The 26919-nt window shown below is 36.4% G+C and overlaps 1 protein-coding gene across 2 annotated transcripts in view; it reads left to right on the forward strand.

Moving 5' to 3' along the window:
* UBQLN1 (ubiquilin 1) overlaps positions 1-26036 on the forward strand; it is a 53570-nt gene extending 27534 nt beyond the window's left edge. Inside the window, exons 2-11 of one of the 2 annotated variants that reach the window (XM_061163757.1) lie at positions 3050-3201; positions 4313-4428; positions 9564-9826; positions 10421-10579; positions 10750-10981; positions 17711-17853; positions 20800-20883; positions 22097-22212; positions 22458-22626; positions 24030-26036. In XM_061163757.1, coding sequence (XP_061019740.1) covers positions 3050-3201; positions 4313-4428; positions 9564-9826; positions 10421-10579; positions 10750-10981; positions 17711-17853; positions 20800-20883; positions 22097-22212; positions 22458-22626; positions 24030-24182 — 1587 coding nt within the window. In that variant the 3' untranslated portion in view covers positions 24183-26036. The remainder of the gene's footprint in view (positions 1-3049; positions 3202-4312; positions 4429-9563; positions 9827-10420; positions 10580-10749; positions 10982-17710; positions 17854-20799; positions 20884-22096; positions 22213-22457; positions 22627-24029) is intronic. The other variant, XM_061163758.1, reaches the window with a different exon arrangement.
* Positions 26037-26919: the final 883 nt, after the last annotated feature.

The following is a 26919-nucleotide window of genomic DNA, read 5'->3' on the forward strand; positions in this document are numbered from 1 at the left end:
TTTATTGTGATCCACACAGTCAAAGACTTTGGCATAGTCAATAAAGCCGAAATAGATGTTTTTCTGGAACTCTGTTCTTTTTCGATGTTGGCAATTTGATCTCTGGTTCCTCTGCCTTTTCTAAAACCAGCTTGAACATCTGGAAGTTCACAGTTCTTGTATTGCTGAAGCCTGGCTTGGAGAATTTTAAGCATCAGTTGACTAGCGTGTGAGATGAGTGCAATTGTGTGGTAGTTTGAGCATTCTTTGGCGTTGCCTTTCTTTGGGATTGGAGTGAATACGGACCTTTTCCAGTCCTGTGGCCACTGCTGAGTTTTCCAAATTTGCTGGCATATTGAGTGCATCACTTTCACAGCATCATCTTTCAGGATTTGAAATAACTCAACTGGAATTCCATCACCTCTACTAGTGATGTTCGTAGTGATGATTCCTAAGGCCCACTTGACTTCACATTCCAGGATGTCTGGCTCTAGGTGAGTGATCACACCATCGTGATTATCTGGGTTGTGAAGATCTTTTTTGTACAGTTCTTCTGTGAATTCTTGCCACCTCTTTTTAATATCTTCTGTGTCTGTTAAGTCCACATCATTTCTGTCCTTTATTGAGCCCATCTTTGCATAAAATATTCCCTTGGTATCTAACTTTCTTGAAGAGATCTCTAGTCTTTCCCATTCTGTTGTTTTCCTCTGTTTTGCATTGATCGCTGAGGAAGGCTTTCTTATCTCTCCTTGCTATTCTTTGAAACTCTGCATTCAAATGTGTATAGCTTTCCTTTTCTCCTTTGCTTTTTTTTTTTTAATTATTATTATTTTTTTTATTATTATTTTTTTTTGGTCATACATTGATATGAATCAGCCATAGATTTACACGTATTCCCCATCCTTTGCTTTTAATCTGAGTAGATTGGTTCTTAAAGTCAGACCTAGATTTCAAGCTTGAAAAAGAAAAGTGAAAGTGAAGTTGCTCAGTCGTGTCCGACTCTTTGCGACCCCATGGACTGTAGCCTGCTAGGCTCCTCCATCCATGGGATTCTCCAGGCAAGAATACTGGAGTGGCGTGCCATTTCCTTCTCCAGGGGATCTTCCCAACACAGGGATTGAACCCCGGTCTCCTCACTGCAGGCAGACTCTCTACTGAGCCACCAGGGGCTCCAATTTGAGGCTTAACCAGTCAGTTGATTAGCTGTGTCACTGTGAGAGGAGCATGTTGAACCCGTCTGTTTCTGTATCTGAAATGGGATTAAGAGTCATCTTCAGTTACTGAGGCCTAAAGAGCTGGCCTTCTCGTAGCTGCTGTTCATTAAACCACCTTCTGTACCGGGTGCTTGAGTTTCACAGCCGTTGTCATTCCATTCTTGTGAAATTATGTTATGCACATTCCCTTATTATTATTTCTAACAGCGGCCAAAGAGAGAAATGAAATGCTTAATAATATGAGAACGGTTAATTCATGATTGGACTTAATCTTTTTATATAGAATATTGTGCTACTGGTGCGTTAGCAAAGATTTTTCTAGTTGAAAATTGCTTATCTTATATAAAAGAGTTATATATCATATATTTTCAAAGGAAGGAAAGTTCAGATGATAAAGGTCTGAAATATTTACTGTAGTATAATTTCACCTTGTATTTATGATTTTTAAATAAAAGTTACATTGAGTGTTGTAACTTGGTTATGGAAAATTTCATTTATACACAAAGGTAGAATGTGATGAATTTTTGTTCACCTCTCTTTGACCGTGATTGACATATGATCTATCTTGCTTTATGTTTGTATTCCTCTACATCTCCCCTCCTACTCTTGTAAGAAAATGTTAGATATTATTTAATGTATCTTTCTATTTACTGTGACAACCAGAATTACCCCTTATATTTCCAAAACATTGCCTTGATGATAATGTTAATTGTCTCTTGAGACCCATTTCTGGAGGGCATTGTGGTATGATGGGATTCTTTGAATTTCTTTACCCACCCTGAGATTTTCTGACTTCAACAGTGGAGTAAAACCTAAGTGTATAGGTGATTTTAGTGAAAGTGTGAGAAACTTATCTAGCATAGAATAAGTAAGCTTTTCTTATCTTGGTTTGGCCAGAAAGTTTTTTCTGGCTTTTCTGCAAGATACTATAGAAAAACTCAAATGAACTTTTTGGGTAGTCCAATAGTATGACACACTCTTCTGTTGTATGTTTCTGCATTTTATTCTCCTCCCTGGGAAGCCTTTCTTGAGGTTTTCTTGGCTTCTTCCTAATTATATTTTACGAAAACTTTCTCTATCCTTTGTACTTCCTCTGTACTTTGTGGTTTACTTGACTGCTCGCCTTCAGGGAGGAATTTTTACTTTCTGTTTCTGCATGATGTGTGTGTTCTTGTGTTCAGTTGCTCAGTCGTGTCTGACTCTTTGTGACCCTGTTGATTGTAGCCTGCCAGACTCCTCTGTCGATGCGATTTCCCAGCAAGAATACTGGAGTGGGTTGCCATTTTCTTCTCCAGGGGATCTTTGCGGACCACAACTCGAACCCACATCTCCTGCATTGGCAGGCGTACTTTTTACCACTGAGCTACAGGGCAAGCCTGTATCTGCATGATACTGCTTATTAATAGATGTTGAATGAAAGAGGTGGGGCATAAAGTCAGTATAGTAGGCCAATAATAAGAGGTTGGCTTTCTCTATATTGAACTAGAAAGGAACAGAATTTGAGATGGAAATCTGAGGAAAGGAATATTGTAAACTTGGTAAGAGCTGTGTGTAACTTGAACTACATTTAGTACCATTGATGTAAAATTGAACAGGGCTATGACAAAGAAGTGGATTATTAAGCCTTAAATATAGAATTTATGCATCTGTAATAAAACGTTTGCATTAGAGATGAGTGAAATGGTAATACTCATTTACCACTAAGATCAAGATAATGGACACAGAAAGGATATGTCTTCATATTGTTTGAGTTACTGTAGTATCTGTATTGGGGGCTTTTTGAAGTACTTCTAGAAACTAGACTAGATGATGCTATGTAAACATCTATAATACATATTTATTTTGTTCTTACTTAGTTCAAGGAGGAAATCTCTAAACGTTTCAAATCACATACCGACCAACTTGTGTTGATATTTGCTGGAAAAATTTTAAAAGATCAAGATACTTTGAGTCAGCATGGAATTCACGATGGACTTACTGTTCACCTTGTCATCAAAACACAAAACAGGTAAGTTTTTAGAAACATTTTAGCTGTACACCATGAATAAATGTTTATATTTCCCTTTTAAAAATAACCAGTCTTGGCTTTAAATGATTTGCTGTCATTAATGTGTAAGTAGATTAAAATTCATTTATTTGCTGCTGTTGATAACCAGGTGTTTTAAAGAAAACCAATATGATTCAGTAATGCTAATGCTTACACATTTGATATTTTAGAATGTTCATCATCATTATTATATTACTTGAATTACAGAACAAGCAAATTAATGTCTTGAGCTGTGTTTTTTTTGTCTCAGATTTTTGGACAAAGATTAGAAGTTTGACTCATTTTCTTTGCAAACCACAAATTAGTAACCATATTTCATTAAATCTAAGGCACTATTCAGTTCTTAAGAGATACTTTTATTTGTGTACCAATAAGAAAAAATATCACCCATTAAATTGGTATATTTTCTTCTCATTTAGAACTATTTTCTACTTAGTGAAAGAGCTCCTAGAGCTTCCTTAGACTTATTTGGATATGGTATTTTATCATCATTCAGATTAAGTGAGATTCAGAACTCTTAACTGGTATCAGATGGAAAGGGTTTCTAATAAACTCTCATTTTTTTTTAATATTAAGTAATAATTAGTTATTATTTGTATTGATTTTGCAGCATTCTTTGGTCAAGTCTCTTTTTTTACTTTCAACATTTTTCATTCTGAGTAAAACTGCTCCCCAGTCCTTAAGAACTTAGGAGATAGATTAAAAATTGCTTATATAGTCAGGCTTTGTGATTGTGATCAGTCATTAATTCTTTTCTATGAGGTGATCTATCTCCCTCTCTTACACAGTCAGTCAGTATAATTGAAATGTTTATGACATTTTTTATGTTTATGAATGTTATGAAATATTTATGACAAGTACTTGAGGGGCAATTGAAGTATAGTTTGGATTTCATGGGATTTTGCTATATTTGTTTATGTTCATGTTCCTTGTGCTTAATTATCTCAGCATATTTACTTAATGATAATTTGAGTTGGTTTAAAAACTTTATTTGTACCTATTGGAATTTCAGAGCTCCTTTTGAAAATAATTCGCTCCAATGTTTATATTATGGTGTAATTATATTTCCTAGGCCTCAGGATCATTCAGCTCAACAAACGAATGCCAGTGGAACCAGTGCTACCACATCATCGGCTCCTAGTAGTAACTCCACATCTGGTTCTGCCACTAGCACCCCTTTTGGTTTAGGTAAATATCTTTAGTCATTTTTCGTAAGGATAAAAATAAACAAATTTCCTTTTTCCCAGGATAGTTTTAAATAAGATGACAGTTAAACATTAAGTCACTTTAGCAATGACAAAAACTTCTTTAGCTTATTTCTATAATTGTAGTTATTAAGGGGATATTTGGGGATACAGATGTGCTTGCTTAGGTTACATTTATATGTAATAAGTGATTAGTAAGTGGCACATTTCTTTTTAATAATGAAAGAGATGTACTGTATGTGTACCCGATTTGACCACCACGTAATTGACTCTGGAAAAGATTAGCTAGTTGTTGATCATAAGCTAACCCCTTGAACACAATCTTCTCCTTTGTAAAATGAAAGGCTTAGATTGCATTAGTGATTTTCTAAATGTCCTAAACTCACACAGAAAGGCCTGAGTGCAAGCCCGGTGGTTAAGGATCTTCTGCATCAGCCAAAACTACTTTTCTTATATTAGTTTTTACACTGAGGTTCTTAGGAAGGTTTAGTTGGAGAATAGAGTGATCTGAAGCTAACAGAAGTTGAACTAGATAGATAAATGGCTTAGTGCGTCTTTCAGTTCCTAAGTTGTATGACAGGTATAATAGCTTGAAATGACATTTTAACTCATTATTGACCGGGGGACTTTTGGCAGAAACTAACACCTGTGACCAGCAATTTTTATTTCGGCTAGCCAAAAATTAGTTCTGTTATTTTACTAATACTTTGCAGTTTATTGCATTTATTAGTTAAACCTGACACACCTGTGAAGTCTTTTCCAGCACCGTGAGTTTTATTTTCACTTTCTTTGTCAGAATCAGTCACTAAAGTTTTCTCTTTGTTGGTCTGATATTCACATCATCTGAATCAGAACTGTATTCTAAAGAACTGTCATCTTCTGAGACAGTTGCATGTATATCACTTGGATATTCAGAGAAAGTATCTGCATAAAATTCACCTATTAATTCTTCACTCAGAATTTGACCACGCGTCACTGTTAAAAACTTTGCAATAATAAGTGTGAGTTTATAGTATACACGAGCTTGGAACAAAAGCCTGACAGAGCAAATGTGAATAATGACATCGTAAGCTGTGTAATGAATCCTTATACAGTTTTCATGTGTCGAGGCTCATATTTTCTTTCACTTCCAGGAAAAGTTTTTCAGTAATTTATTGATAGCTCTACTGTGCCAGTTATGTTGGAAACAACATTTAGGGCATGGCATTGATTCACATTCTCTCTCTCTCTCTCTTTAATGTTTGATTTAAACACATCTTGGGCTAAATGTTTCTCTTTTGGTTGAGGCAGATGAGTTTTAGATGAAAAATTGATTAACATGACTAATCTAGCAAGATCAGGATGAAATTATTTAGTGTATTATTGAGGTAAATCTCCTCCCTCAATTTTTTTTAAAATATTATTTATTTGGCTGTGCTGGGTCTTAGATATGGCATGTAAACTGTTAGTTGGGGCATGTGGGATCTAGTTCCCTGACCAGGGAGTGAACCTGGGCCCCCTGCATTGGAAGCATGGAGTTTTATAACCACTGGACCACTAGGGAAGTCCCTATTCTCTCATTTTATAGGCAAAGAAATTAAAGCCCACAGAAGCTTTTAGTTAATTTGTCCCTTTGCTGCTTATTTCATTCTCATCCCCTCCTATCTTAGTTGCTTTTCTCCATCAGTTATTCTGTTTACCCTGTTTATTTGGCTTTTTTTTCGCTGTGTGTTTTCATTAAGGTCTGTCCTGTGTTTAAACGGAGAAGGCAAAGGCACCCCACTCCAGTACTCTTGCCTGGAAAATCCAATGGACGGAGGAGCCTGGTAGGCTGCAGTCCATGGGGTCGCTAAGAGTCGGACACGACTGAGCAACTTCACTTTCAAGTTTCACTTTCATGTACTGGAGAAAGAAATGGCAACCCACTCCAGTTGTTCTTGCCTGGAGAATCCCAGAGACAGGGAGCCTGGTGGGCTGCCGTCTGTGGGGTCACACAGTCAGACACGACTGAAGTGAATTAGCAGCAGCAGCATGTTTAAAAGCAACAGAATCCCGCTACCACCTTTCTTTTTCTTTCTCAGCTATTTTTGGAAAAGATATATTCTGTCTTCTGTCTGTATTTCTCTTTCACTTAAGTTTGCTGTGCTCTATTTCTTGCCCCCATCACTTCCCTTGATAGTCACCATTGATCTCTTAGCTTGCCAAATTTAATGGACACTTTTTTAGATTTTTAGACACTTAGATCAAAAGAAAGTGTTTTAAAATCTAAATTGCTGTCTTCTATTACTTACCAGTCTTTCCTTGAAATTTTTTTTCTTTAATTCCTGATATGCTTTTTCCCTGGTTAATTTTCTGACTAGTTTTTTTCTCTCTCATTTGTGGGTCTCTTCTTCCTATTCCTTTTATTAGTATTGTTCTGCCGAGTTCTGCCTTCTTTCTTCTGTTCTTTTATTCTGTTTTCTCCACTGACATTATCCTAACTGTAAATTGTTGACTCTCGAATCTCTACCTAAACCCACATCAATTCTGAACTCCATGCCTTGTATTCAGCTCTCTTTGATATTACCTGATGTTACTCTTAAGTACTTTAGCCTGTATGTTCCTTCTTAGAAAGCAAAGAAGAACAAAACAAATAAATTCATCATCTTGTCTCAGACTACTACCTCTGCAGCCAAGTCTCTTGGTCCATAAAATCTTTTCTCTCCCACCCCATGTAATGATTCTGTTCTGTTGCTACTGCCTTGATGTAGCTCCTCAACTTTTAAAAATGTTTATTATTCTATGTCATTTCCACACTGTTATTAAAAATATCTTAAGTGACTGTCTTGCATTTAAAATATTTCAAAATTTTGTGATGTAGCCTCTCCATTTTAATTTAACGTTTTGCACAAGTTACACGGGTTAGGATAGGCTGTCCTGTGGTAATGTGTCTGCTTAGTTGCTCAGTCGTATCTGACTCTTTGTGACCCCTTGGACTGTAGCCCACTAGGCTCCTTTGTCCATGGGGATTCTCCAGGCAGGAATTCTGGAGTGGGTTGCCTTTTTCTTCATGCCTTTTTTAACTGAAGTATAGTTGATTTTACTGTCTGCTGTGCAGCAGAGTGACTCAGTTATACACATATATATGCTTTAAGAATATCCTTGCATTATAGTTTTCCTCAAGATGTTTAATGTAGTTTCTCCTGCTGTGCGTTAGGGCCTTGTTTATCCGTTCTAAATGTAATCGTTTGCTCACGCTTTGTGTGCTTCACTGGTCAGTGAGGCCTGCATCTGCATAGTCCTCAGGGACTCAAACTAGTGCAATTCTACTATCTTGTAGCTGCACCATTTGGAATATGGCAGAAGATAGAGCTAAAGTGTTTTAAACTGGACCTTGTATTCTAAACTTGGGCCAGAAGTGACACGTACCATTTCTTACAGTCCTTTGGCCTTAACTAGTCATGTGGCAGTTTGTTCACCTGCCAAAAGAAAAGAAGACTGCACATGAGATGTTTGGTGAGCACTGGTGTCTGCTCTTTTGGTCATACTGAATTTTTTGTGGTTTAAGAATGCATCAGTTCTCACATTTATATCTGTGCTTTTGTAGCTAATGTCTGTTGTGCCTAGTATTAAATTGTCCTCCCAGCTCTCCCTACTTCTTGCCCACTTACTCATTTTCCAAATTCATTAAATGTCATTTTGTGGAAGAGTAGCCATTTCGCTTTTAATATATTACCTATTAATATATTAAGGTACTATTAATATATTATCATGATATTCTGTGACAGTCTCTGTTGAAATACTTATTCTGCATTTATTTTGGCTTTCCCACCAGATTAAGTTCTGAGGGTATGCTTGTCTTTCTTGTTACCTTATACCCAACATATAACACAGTACTCAGTAAGTGAGAAATGAATGCTTTTGGTTGGCTATATACAAAGTTTTACAATAAACAGTCACCCTCCTGAATCTGTTAGGTTTCTCCATGATTTAATACTTTCAGAGAGACATCTGTTTCCATGATGGGCAGCAGCTCTGTTCCAACCAGTCATTGGTGAATTCTACTTGTTAAACTAGTCACTAGTCTTCTGGAAAGAGATTATTAGAAGTATAGTCTTCTGTATATTTTTCATTTCTTTTAGTGGGCATAGTCTGGGATGTTTTTTCTTTCTGATACCAGCCATTTCTCCAACACTGCCTGCGTGGGTATCCAGTAGTTCAGTTCTGACACTAATACCTGGAGTTAGATCCCACAAGTTAAAGGACTTGGTCCCCTGTGACTGCCCTTACTTCACGTACCAGTCCAGTCCCAGGCTACCTGTACTTCTGACTGACAGGCTGTAAATTGGGGGTTCCCACAACCCCTATCAGGTTTGATGATTTACTCAGATGACTCACTGAACTCAGGAAAACACTTCACTTAAATTTACCAGTTTTTTGTAAAGGATAGACCTCAGAAATAGATAAGTGGAAGAGGGGGAGAAGCATAGGGCAAGGTATGGGTGTGGGGGGGGTGGGGGAAGAGTACAGAGCTTCTGTGCCCTCTCTGGGCATGTCACCCTCATACGATGTAAATGTATTCACCAATCCAGAAGTTTGTGAATCTCATTGCACAAGAGTTTCACAGAATTTCATCTCTAGATCCTCTTCTAGCCCTGGAAATTGGTGAATGGGCTGAACATTCCAACTCTCAAAAAATCACATGATCTTTCTGGCGACCACCACATTCTGAGGCTGTCTGGGGGCCCCATCCTAAGTAATACCATTAACATAAATGAGATATGATCTAAAGGGACTTGTTACCGATAACAAGACATTCCCTTCTGTTAGGAAATCGTGAGTGTTTTAAGAGCTCTGTGCCTGGAACCAGATGTAACAAACAACCAAATAATGTTTTTGTATTATACTGTGCATAGGAAATACATGTTTATTTGGTTTTATTATTTAAATATCAGAGTGAACATATTTATTACTAGTCTCAATTATAGAAATTAGACATGTACTTAAGAAAGTAATAGGAAATCTATTTTTGCTTTAAGCTGAATGGTTTTCTGTTAATAGGCTATTGATTCAGTTAATATTTTTGCTTCATCTTCATATTTTAGCACAGTCATATTAATGATAAAATTTCATTTGTGTTTTTTCCCTTTATTTTCTTAGGTGGCCTTGGAGGACTTGCAGGTCTGAGTAGCTTGGGTTTGAATACTACCAACTTCTCTGAACTACAGAGCCAGATGCAGCGGCAACTTATGTCCAATCCTGAAATGATGGTCCAGATCATGGAGAATCCCTTTGTCCAGAGCATGCTTTCAAATCCTGACCTGATGAGGCAGTTAATTATGGCCAATCCACAAATGCAACAGTTGATACAGAGAAATCCAGAAATTAGTCATATGCTAAATAATCCAGATATTATGAGACAAGTATGTAAATAGTTTCATTTAGTTAAGAAATTATATACTTATTTTTCTTATTTTCTGTATTTAAAGAGCTTGCCAAATACATGAGCTAAAAAAAATAAACCCTAATCCTTGTTCAGGAAAATACAACAAAGCACTAATTCGAACTATGTGAACTTTGAATTTTGTGCTGTATTTTAAAGGTTTTTTTTAATAAATAGTTGTTTTGCAGATCTAAGGAACAAAGAGTCCAATTCAAGAGATGGACATTCCCGCAGAGCACAGTGTTTCTCTCTTGATGTTATTTGAATGTTAGCTTGCTTTTTGAGGTGATTTTCAGCAGGAACTATTCACAATAATTTTCTTTTTTTAAAAAAAATATTATTTTTTTTAACACCAAAAATATTTTGTTTTGGAGTAAAGTCGATTTACAGTATTGTGGTAGTTTCAGGTGAATAGCAGAAGGACTCAGCCATACATATGCACATATCCATTCTCCCCAATTCACAGTAGTTTTCTGATTTAAGTATTGAAGATTGTTAATTCAGAGAATTAGAAAATTAGCTGTGACAGTTAATCTCAGCATCTTTTTCCTCCCTCTCGAAATCTTTTTCTTAGACTTTGGAGCTTGCTAGGAATCCAGCAATGATGCAGGAAATGATGAGAAACCAGGACCGAGCCTTGAGCAACCTGGAGAGCATCCCAGGGGGATACAACGCTTTGCGGCGCATGTACACGGATATTCAGGAGCCCATGCTGAGCGCCGCCCAAGAGCAGGTAACACCACTGCGCTGTGCTTCAGGGCAGGGCTCCTGTTCCAACACAGATACATCTGTGATTGAGTGTTGTGTTTGTATGCAGAGTACAGTTTTCATTAACAAAGATTTCTGTGTCTGTTATTTAAGACAAAAAGTTACTCTTTATGATTTTTTTGTCTTTCATTACAGTTTGGTGGTAATCCGTTTGCTTCGTTGGTGAGCAATACGTCATCGGGTGAAGGTAGTCAGCCTTCCCGTACAGAAAATAGAGATCCGTTACCCAATCCCTGGGCTCCGCAGGCTTCTCAGAGCTCATCCGCTTCCGGTGGCACCGCCAGCGCGGCGGGGGGCACCAGTGGCGGTGCTGCCAGTGGGACTGCTGGGCAGAGCTCTGCGCCAAATCTGGGGCCTGGAGTAGGAGGTACGCTCGTGCCGGCTGGCGCCTTTTCTCTTGTCACCCTGTGTGCCTTTGTGTGTGTTCGAGGAACAGCTTTTATGAACTACTGTTTTCATGTTGTGCTTTTTTTTTTTTCTTAAGGATGCTTTAAATATGTAATGATTAGTATTAACTTGTGTGCATTGTAGTTCAAGAGGTTACCAAAGATTTCCACAGGCAGTTTTGTGGTTTTGTCTTCTCATAAGATGGCTTGGGAGAAGTGGATTGTCTTCTCCTTTCAACAGCTTAGGGAAGCTGAAGTGTAGGAGCAGCACAGTTAGCCGTGTACTTAATCAGTGGGGCATGTTTTCCTTGGCTTTAGTGCAGTTTTGTGTTCTTCTGTAGGACTCAGTGGGTATCCACTCCTGCCAACAGGGCTAAACTTAGCCGAATCAGAGCACCTGCTGGCTTTGTTTTAAAAGTCAGCTTTCTAAGCCTTAACCTCAGATCTGTGGATCAGAATCTGCCACAGTGGAGTTTGAGATGTGTGTGTGTAAAGATGCTAGAGATTCTGATGTATGAGCAGGTTAGGAATTTACTTTCGGTCATTTTTCTGTAGACTAGATTCAATAAGTGGCTATCCTTTTCAGTTATTCAGGTCTTTACATGCTAAGCATTTGGTCCAAAATCAGTAGCTAGAATGATTATTTTAGTCTTAATACTTACCATTTAAAGGAGAAGAAATGAAAGCATGAGGCCACTTCCCTCAGGTGAGAGTAATTGGGTATATTTTAAAAGATAACTGTATTTTGGCAGTGAAACTGGAAAGAAGAGATACAGAATATAGGAATATTTTAGTATTCCTATATAAGTATATAAGTATTCCTTATTGAGTATAAGGAATTTTAAAAAATTCTTTACTGAGAGGCAATAATCAGAATGGGCACAGAAGAATATATTCTTTTGTAGAATACAGTGAGTATAATGAGATTTTTGGATAAAATACAAAGTGAAAGTTGCACAGTCGTGTCTGGCTATTTGTGATCCCATCAGCTGTAACTTGCCTGACCCTTCTGTTCATGGAATTCTCCAGGCAGGAGTACTGGAGTGGGTTGCCATTTCCTCCTCAGAGGATCTTCCCGACCCAGGGATCAAACCTGGGTCCCCTGCATTGTAGACAGATTCTTTACCAACTGAGCCACTAGGTCGCCCTAGAATGCAAAATAGTTTTGTAAAAATTTAAATAATGCCATTAAAAAAAATTGAGGTACTATTGACATAAAACATTATATTAGCATCAGGTGTAAAGTGAAGTGATACAGTATTTGTATTGCAAAATGATTGCTGTGATAAGTCTTGGTCAGTTCAGTCACTCAGTTGTGTCCGACTCTTTGTGATCCCATGGACTGCAGCACACCAGGCTTCCCTCTCCATCACTAGTTCCTGAAGCCTGTTCAAACTCATGTCCATCCAGTCGGTGATGCCATCCAGCCATCTTATCCTCTGTTGTCCCCTTCTCCTGCGTTCAATCTTTCCCAGCATCAGGGTCTTTTCCGGTGAGTCAGTTCTGTGCATCAGGTGGCCAAAGTATTGGAGTTTCAGCTTTGGCATCAGTCCTTCAGATGAATATTCAGGACTGATTTCCTTTAGGATTGACTGGATGGATCTCCTTGCAGTCCAAGGGACTCTCAAGAGTCTTCTCCAACACCACAGTTCAAAGGCATCAATTCTTTGGCACTCAGCTTTCTTTATATTTCAATTCTCACATCCATACATGACTGCTGGAAAAACCATAGCTTTGACTAGATGGACCTTTGTTGGCAAAGTAATGTCTCTGCTTTTTAACATGCTGTCTAGATTGGTCATAGCTTTTCTTCCAAGGAGCAAATGTCTTTTAATTTAATGGCTGCAGTCACCATCTGCAGTGATTTTGGAGCTCCCCAAAATAAAGTCTGTCACTGTTTCCATTATTTCCCCATCTATATGCCATGAAGTGTTGGGACCAGTTGCCATGATCTTAGTTTTCTGAATGTTGAGTTTTAAGCCAACTTTTTCACTCTCCTCTTTCACTTTCATCAAGAGGCTCTTTAGTTCTTCTTTGCTTTCTGCCATAAGGGTGGTGTCATCTGTGTGTCTGAGGTTATTGATATTCCTCCCAGCAATCTTGATTCCAGCTTGTGCTTCCTCTAGCCTGGCATTTTGCATAATATACTCTGCATATAGGTTAAGTAAGCAGGGTGACAGTATACAGCCTTGATGTTCTCCTTTGTCTAGCTCTAACTGTTACTTCTTGGCCTGCATACAGGTCATGTCTAAACATCCAAAGTTTAAGTCTAAAAATCCAAATAAACCATATTTAAAACAAGGAAAATACTATCCTATTCTGATTTTATCAAATGCTTATTTGATTTTTACCGATAAACTTTTGAGAGAGATGCTTCATTCACATTTTAGAGGTCTAAGAGCAGAGACAAAGGTTTAATAAGGTTTCCCAGCTGATAGACAAATTATTTTTAATTGTAGCATGGTGTCTATAGTAACAACTTTGTCTTACAAACAAAATGGTCTTTTAACTTTTTACTCAGCTTTTTAATTTAATGGCTTGATATGCTATTTAAGATTTCATGTTAATATTTCCATCAAAGCAAAACAAGAAACAGAATAATGATTGTACCCAGATGGCCTAACATTGTTAGCATATTTTTATACTATTAGGACCTTTACTCAACTGTTTGAAGTTAAGCACACATATACCTGAAAGATGAAATTCTTTACTCTTCTTTTGCCCTGTAAGCACTCATTCTGGAAACTGAGGAAATTGCTGAGCAAGGGTCAGCAAAAATTTTTTTTTTTTTTTTTTAGCAAATTTTTCTTGCAAAGGGATAATAATACTTTAGGCTTTGCAGGCCAAGAGCCAAAAGAACAAAATCAAGACTATTTTATTAAGAAGGGAAGAGAATTCCTGATGATCCCAGTGATTACAACTTGCTTTCACTGTACAGGGCACGAGTTTGATCCCTGGTCAGAAAACTAGCCATGCAGCTTGACCAAAAAAAAAAAAAAAAGAATATTATATTAGAAGACCAATCTCAACAAGTTCTTTTATTGATGGAATTAAAAATATAATAATTGGGTATAATATTATTTTTGTTGTTCGGTTGCCCAGTCATGTCTGAGTCTCTGAAACTCCGTGGACTACAGCATACCAAGCTTCCCTGTCCTTCACCAACTCCTGGGGTTTGCTCAAACTCTTGTCCAGTGAGTCAGTTATGGATTATATTGTTTCACACATTCCCTAATGGTAGGAATGGAATTCTTTTTAGGGATGACATTTTGCTTAAAGTTCACAGTGTTTCCTTTCGTCAGTTGCAAATCATTTGTAAATGTTCATCTATTAATACTAATAAGTAATGAGATTTTACTTTTTTCATTTTAATTATGTATTGATTCCAAAAATAGGACTATAGCATATTCATTAGTTGGGAAGCATTTGTAGGATTCTGTCAGGGTCTTCTTGGTGTTTTAACATGTCATTGCAGATTAATCAATTCCAATTGAAGATTAAGTCATAGTGCCTCAGTTATACAGTGAAATGAATTTTAAAGTATGGAGATTTCTTTGTACTTGCACTAAGGTCCAAAAAATGCTGCTGGAACAATAATATGAGTTCAAAACTATATTTACGGCAAATCTGTGAAAAGAGATCTTGTTGCTTGTTTTAACTTGACAACACAAGAATGTATAAAGCAGCTTGACATTGTGATTCAAACAGTTCACTTGTCAGAATGCACGTCACAGTATGGGTTTGACATGTAAATGTTGTTTTGTCTTCTAATTTAGGGAATTCATTGAGAAACATTGCCAGGTTTTAGCAAAAGATAATTTCCAAAGTCATTTAGTGTTTGATAATGGTGATTGTGTGGTTCAGAAGAATTTCAGTCTTAGCTCTGAGCGTTAAAAAAAAAATTGCAATAAAATTGTATCTTTTTAAAAACAAGACTAAGAAGCTACTACTCTTAAGCCATCGAACTGCCATGTGCTTGGGCAAATCAGGGTATTTCTGACAAAAGTTCATGAAATTGACTATAGCTAAGTTCACAAGAGTGAAATGAAATTTATTATTGATAACTTTTATCAGTTGAGTAATGTTAAAGTTCAAAATATTTTCCAGAGTACCTGCTGATGAATCGGTGGATCAGCTATCGTCTAAATACCTTATATTTTTATAAGCAGTATGTCTTTGTCCAACTAATCCTTTTAATACTTTACATGTGTTCTTTATCATCACGAGATGTAGCACATCTTAGCAGATTCTACTTCTCTATTGTACCAAATGAATGTTCTCTTAACTTTGAAAATAGTTTTGCTTGTTGTTATTTCATGCAGACTGTTTATAGAAGCTAATTTTAGTTAACTTCCATCTTGACATTGTTGCCTCAAACAAGGACTGAGCAGTATCAGTAACATTTATCTATTCATTAGGGACCAAGGAACACTACTCAAAATAATTCGTGTTTTTAAATTATCAGTTAACAGCTCAATGTCCCTAACTTTTGAGAAGTTGTTCTCCTTGAAAGGCGAGTAGCCTCAAACAAGTTTATTTTCCCAGCACACATTTCCCTGGGTGCTGCAGTCAAGATTTAAATAACCATACTAATTAATCATAACTAGGATGCTGCTTTCCTTGCTTGGCTAACAAATAAACCATTTGGACACCTAACTTTGGTTGCAGCTTTATTTTCATTTTTTATTTTTGTGGAGAAATTTGGCTATGATGAGATAACTGTGTTTTATTTTTTAACTGACTTAGTTCCTTTCGGCCGTGCTGGGTCTCTGCTGCCGCACTCAGGCTCCCTCTCGTCGCGACTACTAGAGTAGTCGGGTGGGGGCTGCTCTCCCGCTTCTCTGGCTAGCCGCAGAGGGTGGGCTTCAGGGAACGGCATCTTCAGTAGTTGCGGTGCAAGGCCTTAGTTGCTCTGCAGCATGTGGGGTCTTCCCAGATCAAGGATCAAACCAGTGTCCCCTGCATTGTAAGGGGACTCTTAACCATTGGGCCACCAGGGAAGCCCCAGTAATTGTATTTTGCTGACTTGCTTTGCTGTGGTAGTGCTCTAACAATGTGGAAGTGTATTTTATTAATTTTAGTATCATTGCATGGTAATATGTTGCTACCTCATTTGATAAAATAATTCATCTTCTACTGTGCCTTAAAAGCAGGCAGGCATAGTCCCAGTTCTCCCCCTTTTCTTCTTGTTCTGACATAGTATGCACTGGTAATGAGAATCGAATAGAATAGAATAGGCATGCTGCAGTGATTCATGGGGCACATGGTATAACTGAGTCACTGATTGTGGCTCACCCAACAGCTCTGTAGAGTGTGACAGGGCCACATGGCGCCTCTGTCCAGACTTGTTGGGGGAGCGTGACTGTGTCCCAACAAAATGTTATTTATGGAACTTGAAGTTTGAATTTCATACAGTTTTCACGTTTCACAAAAAAAATTTTTTTAACCATTTAAAAGTGTAAAAACCATTTTTAGCTCATGGGCTGTACAGAAACAGGTCACTTGCCATATTTGCCCTGCAGACTAGGTTCATCCGCTGTCTTAGAATATCCTTGGTCTCTGGAATGTGGCAAGGGTGGGGGAGTAACGTAAATTGAAATAACATGAGAGAATAGGAAAAACAAAAATTACTAAAAACTGCAGAATTATAATATACTAGAAAGTTAAGTGGGAAGAGTCAAATGCTTTGAGCCTGTTAAACTGCACTGAATGGAATAACAACAAGGGGAGTGAAAAAGTTTGAGAATGTATTTGAGTTTGAGTATATCTAGTCGGCAAGTGAAAATGTGGATGTATGTTGAATAGATTAATTTCCAAAGAATATTGAATTCACATAAATTTAGTTATAGCTCTCCACAAAAAAAAAAAAAAAAGAATAGTAGCAAGTATCTACATTTTGCAGATGGGGAAACTGAAGTATGAAGAAGGCCCCTTAATTTGGGGTTGAATTTATTGAGTGCCAGGATTCAGTGAAAATGTCACAGAGGCCTGAGTGAGAAGGCTTCCTTCTTTTTTAGGTGGGAACATACTGAGTGCTGAATATGATTCTAGTTAGTGATTCTGGAGGAAAAGTTGGCTCAGACATTTTCACTTAATGAGATTTTTCAGTAGTAAATTTTGCCTTAAATTGACTTTTTAGAACCCAGCCTTTCCATAAGATATGATTTTCCTGTAAATGCAACTAGAATCTTTATTTATTTTTTTTTTTTTTTATTTTTTTTTTTCCAGTGGGTTTTGTCATACATTGATATGAATCAGCCATGGATTTACATGTATTCCCAATCCCGATCCCCCCTCCCACCTCCCTCTCCACCCGATTCCTCTGGGTCTTCCCAGTGCACCAGGCCGGAGCACTTGTCTCGTGCATCCCACCTGGGCTGGTGATCTGTTTCACCATAGATAGTATACATGCTGTTCTTTTGAAATATCCCACCCTCACATTCTCCCACAAAGTTCAAAAGTCTGTTCTGTATTTCTGTGTCTCTTTTTCTGTTCTGCATATAACTAGAATCTTTAAAGTCAATAAACCCTCCTTAATTGGTATACGTTGAGTATGTAGTTTTAGAGATCTTAGTTTTAAAAATTTTTTTAGTTCACTTGATAACTAATAGGTATGTTTGTCTAAAATTGCCAAAAGTATTGTGTTTTAAAACTTTCTTTTATTTATCTTTCCCTTGATAAAATGTCTTCTTTTTAAAAAAAACTTCCAGCTAGTATGTTCAATACACCAGGAATGCAGAGCTTGTTGCAGCAAATAACTGAAAACCCACAACTTATGCAAAACATGTTGTCGGCCCCCTACATGAGAAGCATGATGCAGTCACTCAGCCAGAACCCTGACCTTGCTGCACAGGTGAGCTTATCATTGTGAGCACTGTGGATCGAAATGGCCTAACCAAATCATTGTGATTTTGGCGCATTTATTTTGTGTGTTCTGCCTTAACACACTAAAGAAGCAAATTGCATCTCCCAATTTTTTGGACAGTTTGTTTCTTTACAGTAGATTAATACTTCATAATATAATTAAAACAGCTTCATTTCCTCTGTCCACTGGCTAGAAGGAAGTTCAGGTTTACTTTATATCTACATATGTTCATGTAGGAGAAGAATAGAAAAGTTTCTGATTGCTCTCCCTTTTGAAGCCTATTCTTCAGAATAGCACTTCAGAAACAGTACTCTTTAGTGTAATGTAAATCTTGAAAGTGATTAAGAAGTGTTAATACATTTGAAAGACTTTTATTTATTAGATCACACAGATTCTGAGTGTTAGTCATGTTCAAAATGTCAGTTATAAAATAGCCTGAAATTGTTCAGTTATGGGCAGAGAGAATTGTGGGAACAGTATTCTCATTCTTTCCACTATAGATCTCTATCCAAAGTTAGTACACTGGTCCTTCATCAAGTAATTATTTCCTAACTTGTTTCAGAAGAGACCATAACTTAAAAAATGAGTGAATCTCAACCCTAGCTGAATGTTTAGGATAACTTTGGAAATTTTAAGATTAAAAAAACTGTTTTTTAGCCCCATTCTCAGACAGTTTGATATAACTGTATTGGATTTTTTTTTCCAAGTTCCCTAAGTGATTCTGATGTACCCATAAGTTAAGAACCATTGGGCTTGAAAACCCTTAGAGCATATGAACTAAACTTTGATTGTCTATAATTTATATTTGCTGTTTATTAAAAATGGTTTCTGTGGAATGTTGGGAATTTAAAATAGTTTCCTATAATAGTCTCTCTCCATTTCCAAAATTTTAAAAGCTCTTAAAGTTAAACCACTTTCTTCATTATATCAAATGAGATAGTTTTTACATTTCTAAAATCTGGAACCATGTTGATTCAAGTGTATAGCAGATATGTTTGAGTTAGCAACCCTCAGTAATAACTTCTATTCTCTTAAAATTTGTAAAATTGGAAATAAAGATGTTTTTAGATAAATTTTTATATACTTTTAATTTTTACATTGTAGGTTTACTTTATGAAATATTGTTTTATTCATTAGAAAATGATTTGAGTTATTAGTATTAAATGCTTCAGCTTACTGTGATGATAGCACTTTAGTTTAAAATAAATGTGGAAAATATGTATCAGAGTGATCCTATTTGTATGGTTTTAAATACATATTTGCCTATTTAATAATCATTAAATGTGCATCTTGCTTTAAAATTTTGACTCTAACAAGCACATTCCCAGCCATTTAAACTAACATTTTACATTTATAAAGTGACTTGAGCACTTTTGTATGTTGCTTGTTTTACTCTAAAGCAAAATGTTGAAACAAAAGTAAGCTAGATGTGAATTGGCTTTACAATATTGATAGATAATTGTTAGAAACATTTACAATGTACTGTGGTTACCAGTGTATTAAAGTTTGTAGTTTCTCTATTCTGATTTTCATTTTTAGGTATTCAAAAAAGTCTGATTGTAAAAACTGTTTATACAGTCAGGTAAGTTAGGAGAAAAATCTTAATCAAATGTGGTAACAATTTTCTGAGAAAGTATGAATCAGCTTAAGATGACACACTTTTTCAAATAACATGAATCCTAAAAGATAAATGTGATAACTTTATTGACTGGAGCCATTAGAGAAGCAGGTTTGTTGGCCTCAATTAGATTTTACCTTATTTACTGTGAAGTTACTGGTCACTTTGAAATAAATGCCGTATATTCATAAAACTTGTCTGACTTCTTCCTATCTTATTTTGTTGAAATTAACTAAGTCTGCTTTGCAACAGTTGATAAACTGAGGGAGGGAGGGAGGAATTCTCTCTTCTTTTAGCAATTAACATTAATTACTCTTACACACAGTTAATTATTAATACTTGAGGGCAGGAATCATCCTCCACACCACTCCCCCACCAGACTTTGGATGTGGACTGGTAAATAGGCTATCAGTAAATCATTGTTAGTTGACTTTTCACTGTTTGGGGAAACTGATATAAAATTTGTCTCTTTTGAAGCTATGAGAATTTACTAGTTTCTGGTTATGCTATTGTGTATTGTAATCTTATTTTTAGGTATACAACACATTAATATTGGCCCTGACTGACTTTTTAACTCATTTAACTCATTAAACACCCATTTGAAGGTTAGGAGGCATGCCATTTTTTCCATCTCTGGTGGTAGTGAGGTGAAATCTAGAGGCTAATTTTCGTGTTCTCAAATGATTTACATGGTTTAGGTCTTACTAAAGCATTTTAATACTTTATCCCCAGAGATCTATCCGTTCTAGTCCTAGGCTGATTTTCACCTGGCAGCTCCATTTCTCTGGCAAGTTGGTTGCTGTTCTGCGGTGTTATTTTTCTGGACCTAATATTAGCTCTTTTGCAGTAGGCAGGTAAATATAGTGATTCCAGATCTGGATTTTCTCTGTGCTTGCCACTTGTGTGTTGAGGTGTCTGTGCAAGCCATGTATAGTTCGATGTATTGATGCTTACGTTTATTCTGTGAGTGTAGCAGAAAATGTATCTTCATGAATTCCAGTTACTCCCATTTTTCTTTCAAGGGCAAATATTCACCTTTACTGAAGGAAAAGCCTAAGAAAATGATTGCTTTTATTTTTTAGGATATCGCATGACATTATCATAATCACCATTCTCATTGAGAGAAAAGATGTCTCGTTTTTGTTTTTTCTGGAGATCCCTCTTGTGGACAGTATCTTCCCTTTTTTATTCATGTTCTACCTTCCTCCCTGTTAAGTGCCAGGTTAGGCACTGGGGGGGAAGATAGACTATTAAACAAGGTACATTACTTGTTTCAGATATTTCCAGTTAAAATTGTTTGAACACTTGCCCCATAGATGATGCTGAATAATCCCCTATTTGCTGGAAATCCTCAGCTTCAAGAACAAATGAGACAACAGCTCCCAACTTTCCTTCAACAAGTGAGTAAGAAAAGATGCTAGCTGTCTTCGGTAATGATTTGCTTGAAAAAGTTTGATGGTAAACATTTTCCTTGCTTTTTCTCTGGCTGATAGCAAAATGTAGAATAGAGTCTGCTGTCAATTTGCAGAGAATTCAGCTTGATTTTTAATTGAGCCCCATTTCACTGCTGACCTTTTGCTTCTATTTTTAAAAATACAAATTCTGAGGAAAGGACCATTTGGTTTTTGCTTTTGAGGATTTTTAGGATTTTGAATGCTTTGTTAATATCATAAACCATTTCCTTTCACTTTACTAACTTTGAAGTGCTTCATTGTGTCATGTTATGCTTTATGGTTTAACTAATCTTGAGTAACAGGAAGAGAGCCACCCTTTACGTGTTTGGTTTCTTCGTAATGTTTTAATTCCTCTAAATTAATAGAATGCCTGTTCTCCAAGGGGTAGATCTCATTCCTCAAACTTGGAATTAGCAAGATTAAAATTGTCTTGTCATACAAGGAAGTTATTTTAATTAAAAAGTACTTGAGATTGCCATGGTATGTTACTATTTAAAAAGAAAAGAGGAGTCAGTCTTGGTGTTTTGAAACTGGTAGTTCTAGGGAGGGCTTTTAAATATTACCCAAATGATCCTCTGACCTATAAACCATCATCTAAGGTTAGTCAGTGTCCTTGGTTTATTGTAATGATGTAGGCCTATCTTTTTTTGGTTAGTCCGGTGGCGTATATTTGGAAGTAGTGAAGCTGAACCAACACGTGTTAACTTCAACTTTGGAACTATTGTCTTAGAGTGTATCTGATTGGTAAAATTGTTCCATCAGCAACAGATTAACACTTGGTCAAGGAGGAATATGTGGCTTTCACCATATTACCTAATGTGATATAAACTGTGCATTTGGAGGTCGTCTCTTAGAAACAACTCTTTTTATCTGTTGGAAAACGAGGAACAACTATGGCTTCCAGAGGAGCTCCTGATTGTGTTTCATTATGAAAAATGGTTTTCACAATGGATTTGGGAGGAGGTCAAGTGACGATTCGCACATGAGATTGCTGCCAAAGGGGAGGTGCTTGTGTTTACATTGGGAAAGAAATTACGGATTACCAGTGTCTAGGAGTAAGGTTTTAGATTTTCTCAAGAAGCATAGCAAAGAAAACATTTTCATTTTACCTTCACTAATTTTAATTCCCTCGTAACCACTGGTTTTCTTTCTTCCTTAGATGCAGAATCCTGATACGTTATCGGCAATGTCAAACCCTCGAGCAATGCAGGCCTTGTTACAGATTCAGCAGGGTTTACAGACCTTAGCAACTGAAGCCCCCGGCCTCATCCCAGGGTAGGCTTCTTTGGGAAAGACTGTGAACGTGCACAGTGCTTATTTTCTCTGAGAATTTTAGATTTAATGGCCATTCTTCTTTTGGGTTGAGATTGTAAGAGAGTTTTCAAAGTTAAAAATGCTTCTTTTAAGAAGATAACTTAGCTAACATTCTGTTGAATTGTAACTAATTTGCCATTAGCCAGCCTGGTCTGTCCTCTTATTTTTAGGAGTTTAGATTTACTAACAGTTGGTGCTTTCTCTAGGTTTACTCCTGGCCTGGGGGCATTAGGAAGTACTGGAGGCTCTTCAGGAACCAATGGCTCTACTTCTGCATCTAGCGAAAACCCAAGTCCCACAGTTGGAACCACCGAACCTGGACACCAGCAGTTTATCCAACAAATGCTGCAGGCTCTTGCTGGAGTGAATCCTCAGGTAATGATTCTTTTCTGCTCTTCTTAATGGTAGAAGTTTCAAAAAAGTAAAGAAAGGGGTCATCTTTGGGGGCTTAACTTGTAATGAAAAGTTTGTTCTTAATTATATTGATTCTAAAAAATAGGCATTATAATTGTTAACTTTGGTACTATATTAGACATTAAAGGAAATGTTACAGTTGTAGGGAAGAAATGCTCTGCTGTAATTTTGGAAATTGCTTTTTAAAATGCATTCTTTTTTGGAGTCCATGTTAGAAAACTGTTTGAAATAGATTATATTTTATAAAAGTTTGTCAGGGAGGAATAGAAATTGATTATTCCACATACCTCGTGAACAGCTGTATTCTATCTGCTCTTTGTATTTTGGCTTGAAAGTTGTAAGTACTTCACCCCACTTGCTACTGCTTCCTATGGTAACTTGTGTTACACGTATATACCTCACAAATATGGCTAAAAAAATGTGGACTCCTAATGCTCTCCTCTCGCATCTAGAATCATTTATTTACTAAGAATATGCCAATTTTACAGATGATTGCAAATTCAAACCTGTTACAGTAGATTGTGCTCAAACTACTACGTGGTGAAAATACAGCATAGTTTTTTATTTTAAGCCTTTTTAAATACAATAAATAGGTCAGAGTTTTATCTTATATGAGGATTTGTGTTCCTGATAACTAGCATGACTTGCTGACTCAGTAAATGTTCTTTGAATTAATAGGAAAAAGCAATTTTAGGTATTGGGCAGAATTGTTATCTAACTTGAACAATCTATAGGCCTCACCATTATCATGTTGCCCAGAATTGAGGGATCATTTATGTATTTCTGTAGTATATCATTTCTGAAAAGGAGATGCAGCTGAAAAAATGAGGAGTATGGTAAGTACATCTGAAACTGAAACTTTTTTCTGAAGACTTGACTGGCTGATACAGAAATTAAAGACATTCTAAGCCTCATTAGATTAGAACTTTAGAATTTTATACATGAGGACACTGGCTTTTACAATTACCCAATTGGTTGATAGCTCCAAAATTTTTTTTTAAATTATTTTTTTAATAATAATATTTTATTTTTCCATTATTTATATATTTTTAGTTTCTTGAATTTTTTAATTGGAGGATAATTGCTTTACAATGTTGTGTTGGTTTCTGTTGTACAACAATATGAATCAGTGATAATTGTATGTATATCCCCTCCCTCTTGGGCCTCCCTCCCACCTGTCTAAGTTGTACCAGAACACCAGGCTGGGCTCCCTATGTTGAATATGTTTCAAGAGAGGCCAGTGCTTTTATATCACTTGATAGATTAGCAAATGTTAAAAAGCAATTAAAATTTTAAAAGATTATTTAGGTGCGACATGGACTGATTTTCCTTAGAGCTTTGGTTTGTTTGTTTTTGTTTAACAGCTACAGAATCCAGAAGTTAGATTTCAGCAGCAACTGGAACAGCTCAGTGCAATGGGATTTTTGAACCGTGAAGCAAACTTGCAAGCGCTAATAGCCACAGGAGGTGATATCAATGCGGCTATTGAAAGGTTACTGGGCTCTCAGCCATCATAGCAGCATTTCTGTATCTTGAAAAAAATGTAATTTATTTTTGATAACGGCTCTTAAATCTTTAAAATACCCGCTTTATTTCATTTTGACTCTTGGAATTCTGTGCTGTTATAAACAAACCCAATATATGATACATTTTAAGGTGGAGTGCAGTAAGATGTGTGGGTTTCACTGTGTTTGTTTGTTTTTTGTTTTCCTGGAACAGTGGGAATCAATGCTTTTTCATTTAAGGCTACTGCATGCGTCAAACACTTATGCGTTTATTGTAATTTTTAAAAAACATATCACCTTTTATAGTTGGGTGAACAGATTTTTGTCCTGCATCTGTCCAGTTTATTTGCTTTTTAAACATTAGTCTCTGGTAGTAATTTATGTAGAATAAAAGCATTAAAAGAAGCAAATCATTTGCGCTTTATAATTTGTGATACAACATTGCTTATCGTGACTTTGGCATGTATTTTTGCAAACAAAAATGCTGTAAGATTTATACTACTGACAATTTTTGCTTTATTTGTATACAGTGTATGTATGCACATTTGGGACACCATCTCTAGAAACATACTACAGTAGATCATCTGAGCAAAACATCTGTAATGGGAAAAATAAAGATAAGGAAATACTTCAAAGCGGAGTATTTCTTAATTTGTGTAGAATCTTACAGCATCTTTGATAAACATCTCAGCAAAAGTACTGGTTAGTGAGGCTTGTTGAAAATACAGTAGAAAAACTGATTCTGGTTGTCTCTTTAAAAAGGACGTATTAATTGTACAGACAAGATGATGTAACATTGTCTCAGCATTCACAGATTGACTGTAAATTACCTTAATCTTTGTGCAGACTGAAGGAGCACTGTAGTATAACCCCAAAGTGCATTTGCCTAGGACTTTCAGCTTCTCCCATAGGTAGTTTAACAGGCATTACAATTCGTAATTGAAATGTTGCTTTCACTGAAAGTGTCTTGATGTTTCAGTTATTTTTAATCGCCATATAAAAATAGAACTATCTTCTGGGTTTATCAGTTTTCTCATGCACAGGCAATACACGAATTTAAAATGATTTGTGAGCCACTTGTTTCTGAAGTGTTTTGGTAGTTCTATTAAGAAATAGTTAAATATTGTGCTTTTCAGAGCCTGAGAGAAGGGGAATTTTGGGGGTGGGGTGGGGTTCTGTCCTGGATTGGGCCAGCCTAAATAATACTGGCAACCAAGATTCTGTTAGGATTTCTGTGCATATAGTGTAGTAAAGAAGTATCATTCAGGGGTGAAAACAAAGAGCCGTTTTAACAATGTTGAGTACATTTGGCTGTTCTACAGCTTTTTTCTTCCCTCCCCAAGGAAATTCTGTTTGCCTAACTCTCAAACTATTGGGGTGGTACATTCCTTTAGGACCAATTAAAACCTAACTTTGGGGTCAGTAACATATTTAGCTGACTCTGGTTCAGTATTCTCTTAGGTCATTATATTCTCTCATGTACAGTTAAGGGAAATTAAAATGTTAAAGTAACTAAAATTAATTCAGACCAGTAAAATCAAGGGAAAATACAAGTTGAATTCCATTACTTCTGTCAGTTGCTTGCTATTAAAAAAGGTAAAGAGGCAGGTTGCCCACCATTTCGTGCACTGTTTTGACACTGTCCCCTGGAATAAAACAGGTACAAAGGTTAATTAAGATGGAGGCATGACTAAGAGGAACTTGTCAAGGATGATCTTTGTGTGTCTGCTCTCTCTGCCTTATGCCTCAGTATGGTTTTAAAACTTTTGTACTAGCGATTGGTGGTATGGTATACAGTGTGGGGTAGTGTCATAACCAGTTTGACAATTTATTAATCACAAAATAACAATAAATCTCTAGCTTTTACACTTGTTTGTCTTGCCTTTTTTGTAGAAAGAAAAAGATGTCTTCAATTTACTTTCGGTAATCATGTCTTTTAAAGACTGCTGGAATTGATTGACCCCCAGATTTTCCTACACTTGAGATTATTTTTCATTAATTTTTTGTTTCCTCAGTTAAATTATGTGTGTATATACTATATTGTGCGTTAGAAAGAGAACCAACTGGGACATCAGGTAACTTGGGCTTTTGCTTGCTCTTTTTGGTTCTTGACTAGTTATTTTGGAGTCGTGAAAGTGGTGGTGAGGCCTATGTGGCACACTCGCCTAGGTGATTCTTAAGAACCTTTTAGTTGTCGCTCTGGTGTGATTTTTTTGTTGCTGTTTGTTTCTGATATGTTCATCTTAGATGTGAATATCTTTTAAGGAGTTGAAGATACTTAAAATTCTCCAAAGCCTTAAAAACAAATAAAAAAACAAAAAACACTCCTAAAATACTGTAGACTTAAATTGTTCTCATATTGGGTTGAGTGATGAAAATAACATTTCAGGATTTTATTTCCCAAGTGGAATACTTGTGATCCTACACAAATTTTAGCAAGTGAGATAAATGACAGCTGGCCTCTGTGTATTCAAAATTGGTGTTTCAGACTTGGCCTAAATGTAATCATGAAAGGAGTTTTTTTGTTTGAGAAACATTATTACTATGTTAATTTAGTAGAAAAATTACAAAATAGGACAGATAAAAAATGTTACTAATATTAGTGATAAAAGTGAAGCTGGAGCACATGTCTGTGTCCTTGTGCAAAACAAGTTTATGTTGTTAAGGCAGAGAAATACGTGCATATCATACTTCCTCTGTTAACATTAAACATGTTAATTAAGTCAATAAGTCCTACATTAAGGAAACT

This window comes from Dama dama, chromosome 16, assembly GCF_033118175.1.
Source record: "Dama dama isolate Ldn47 chromosome 16, ASM3311817v1, whole genome shotgun sequence".
Classification (NCBI taxonomy): Eukaryota; Metazoa; Chordata; class Mammalia; order Artiodactyla; family Cervidae; genus Dama; species Dama dama.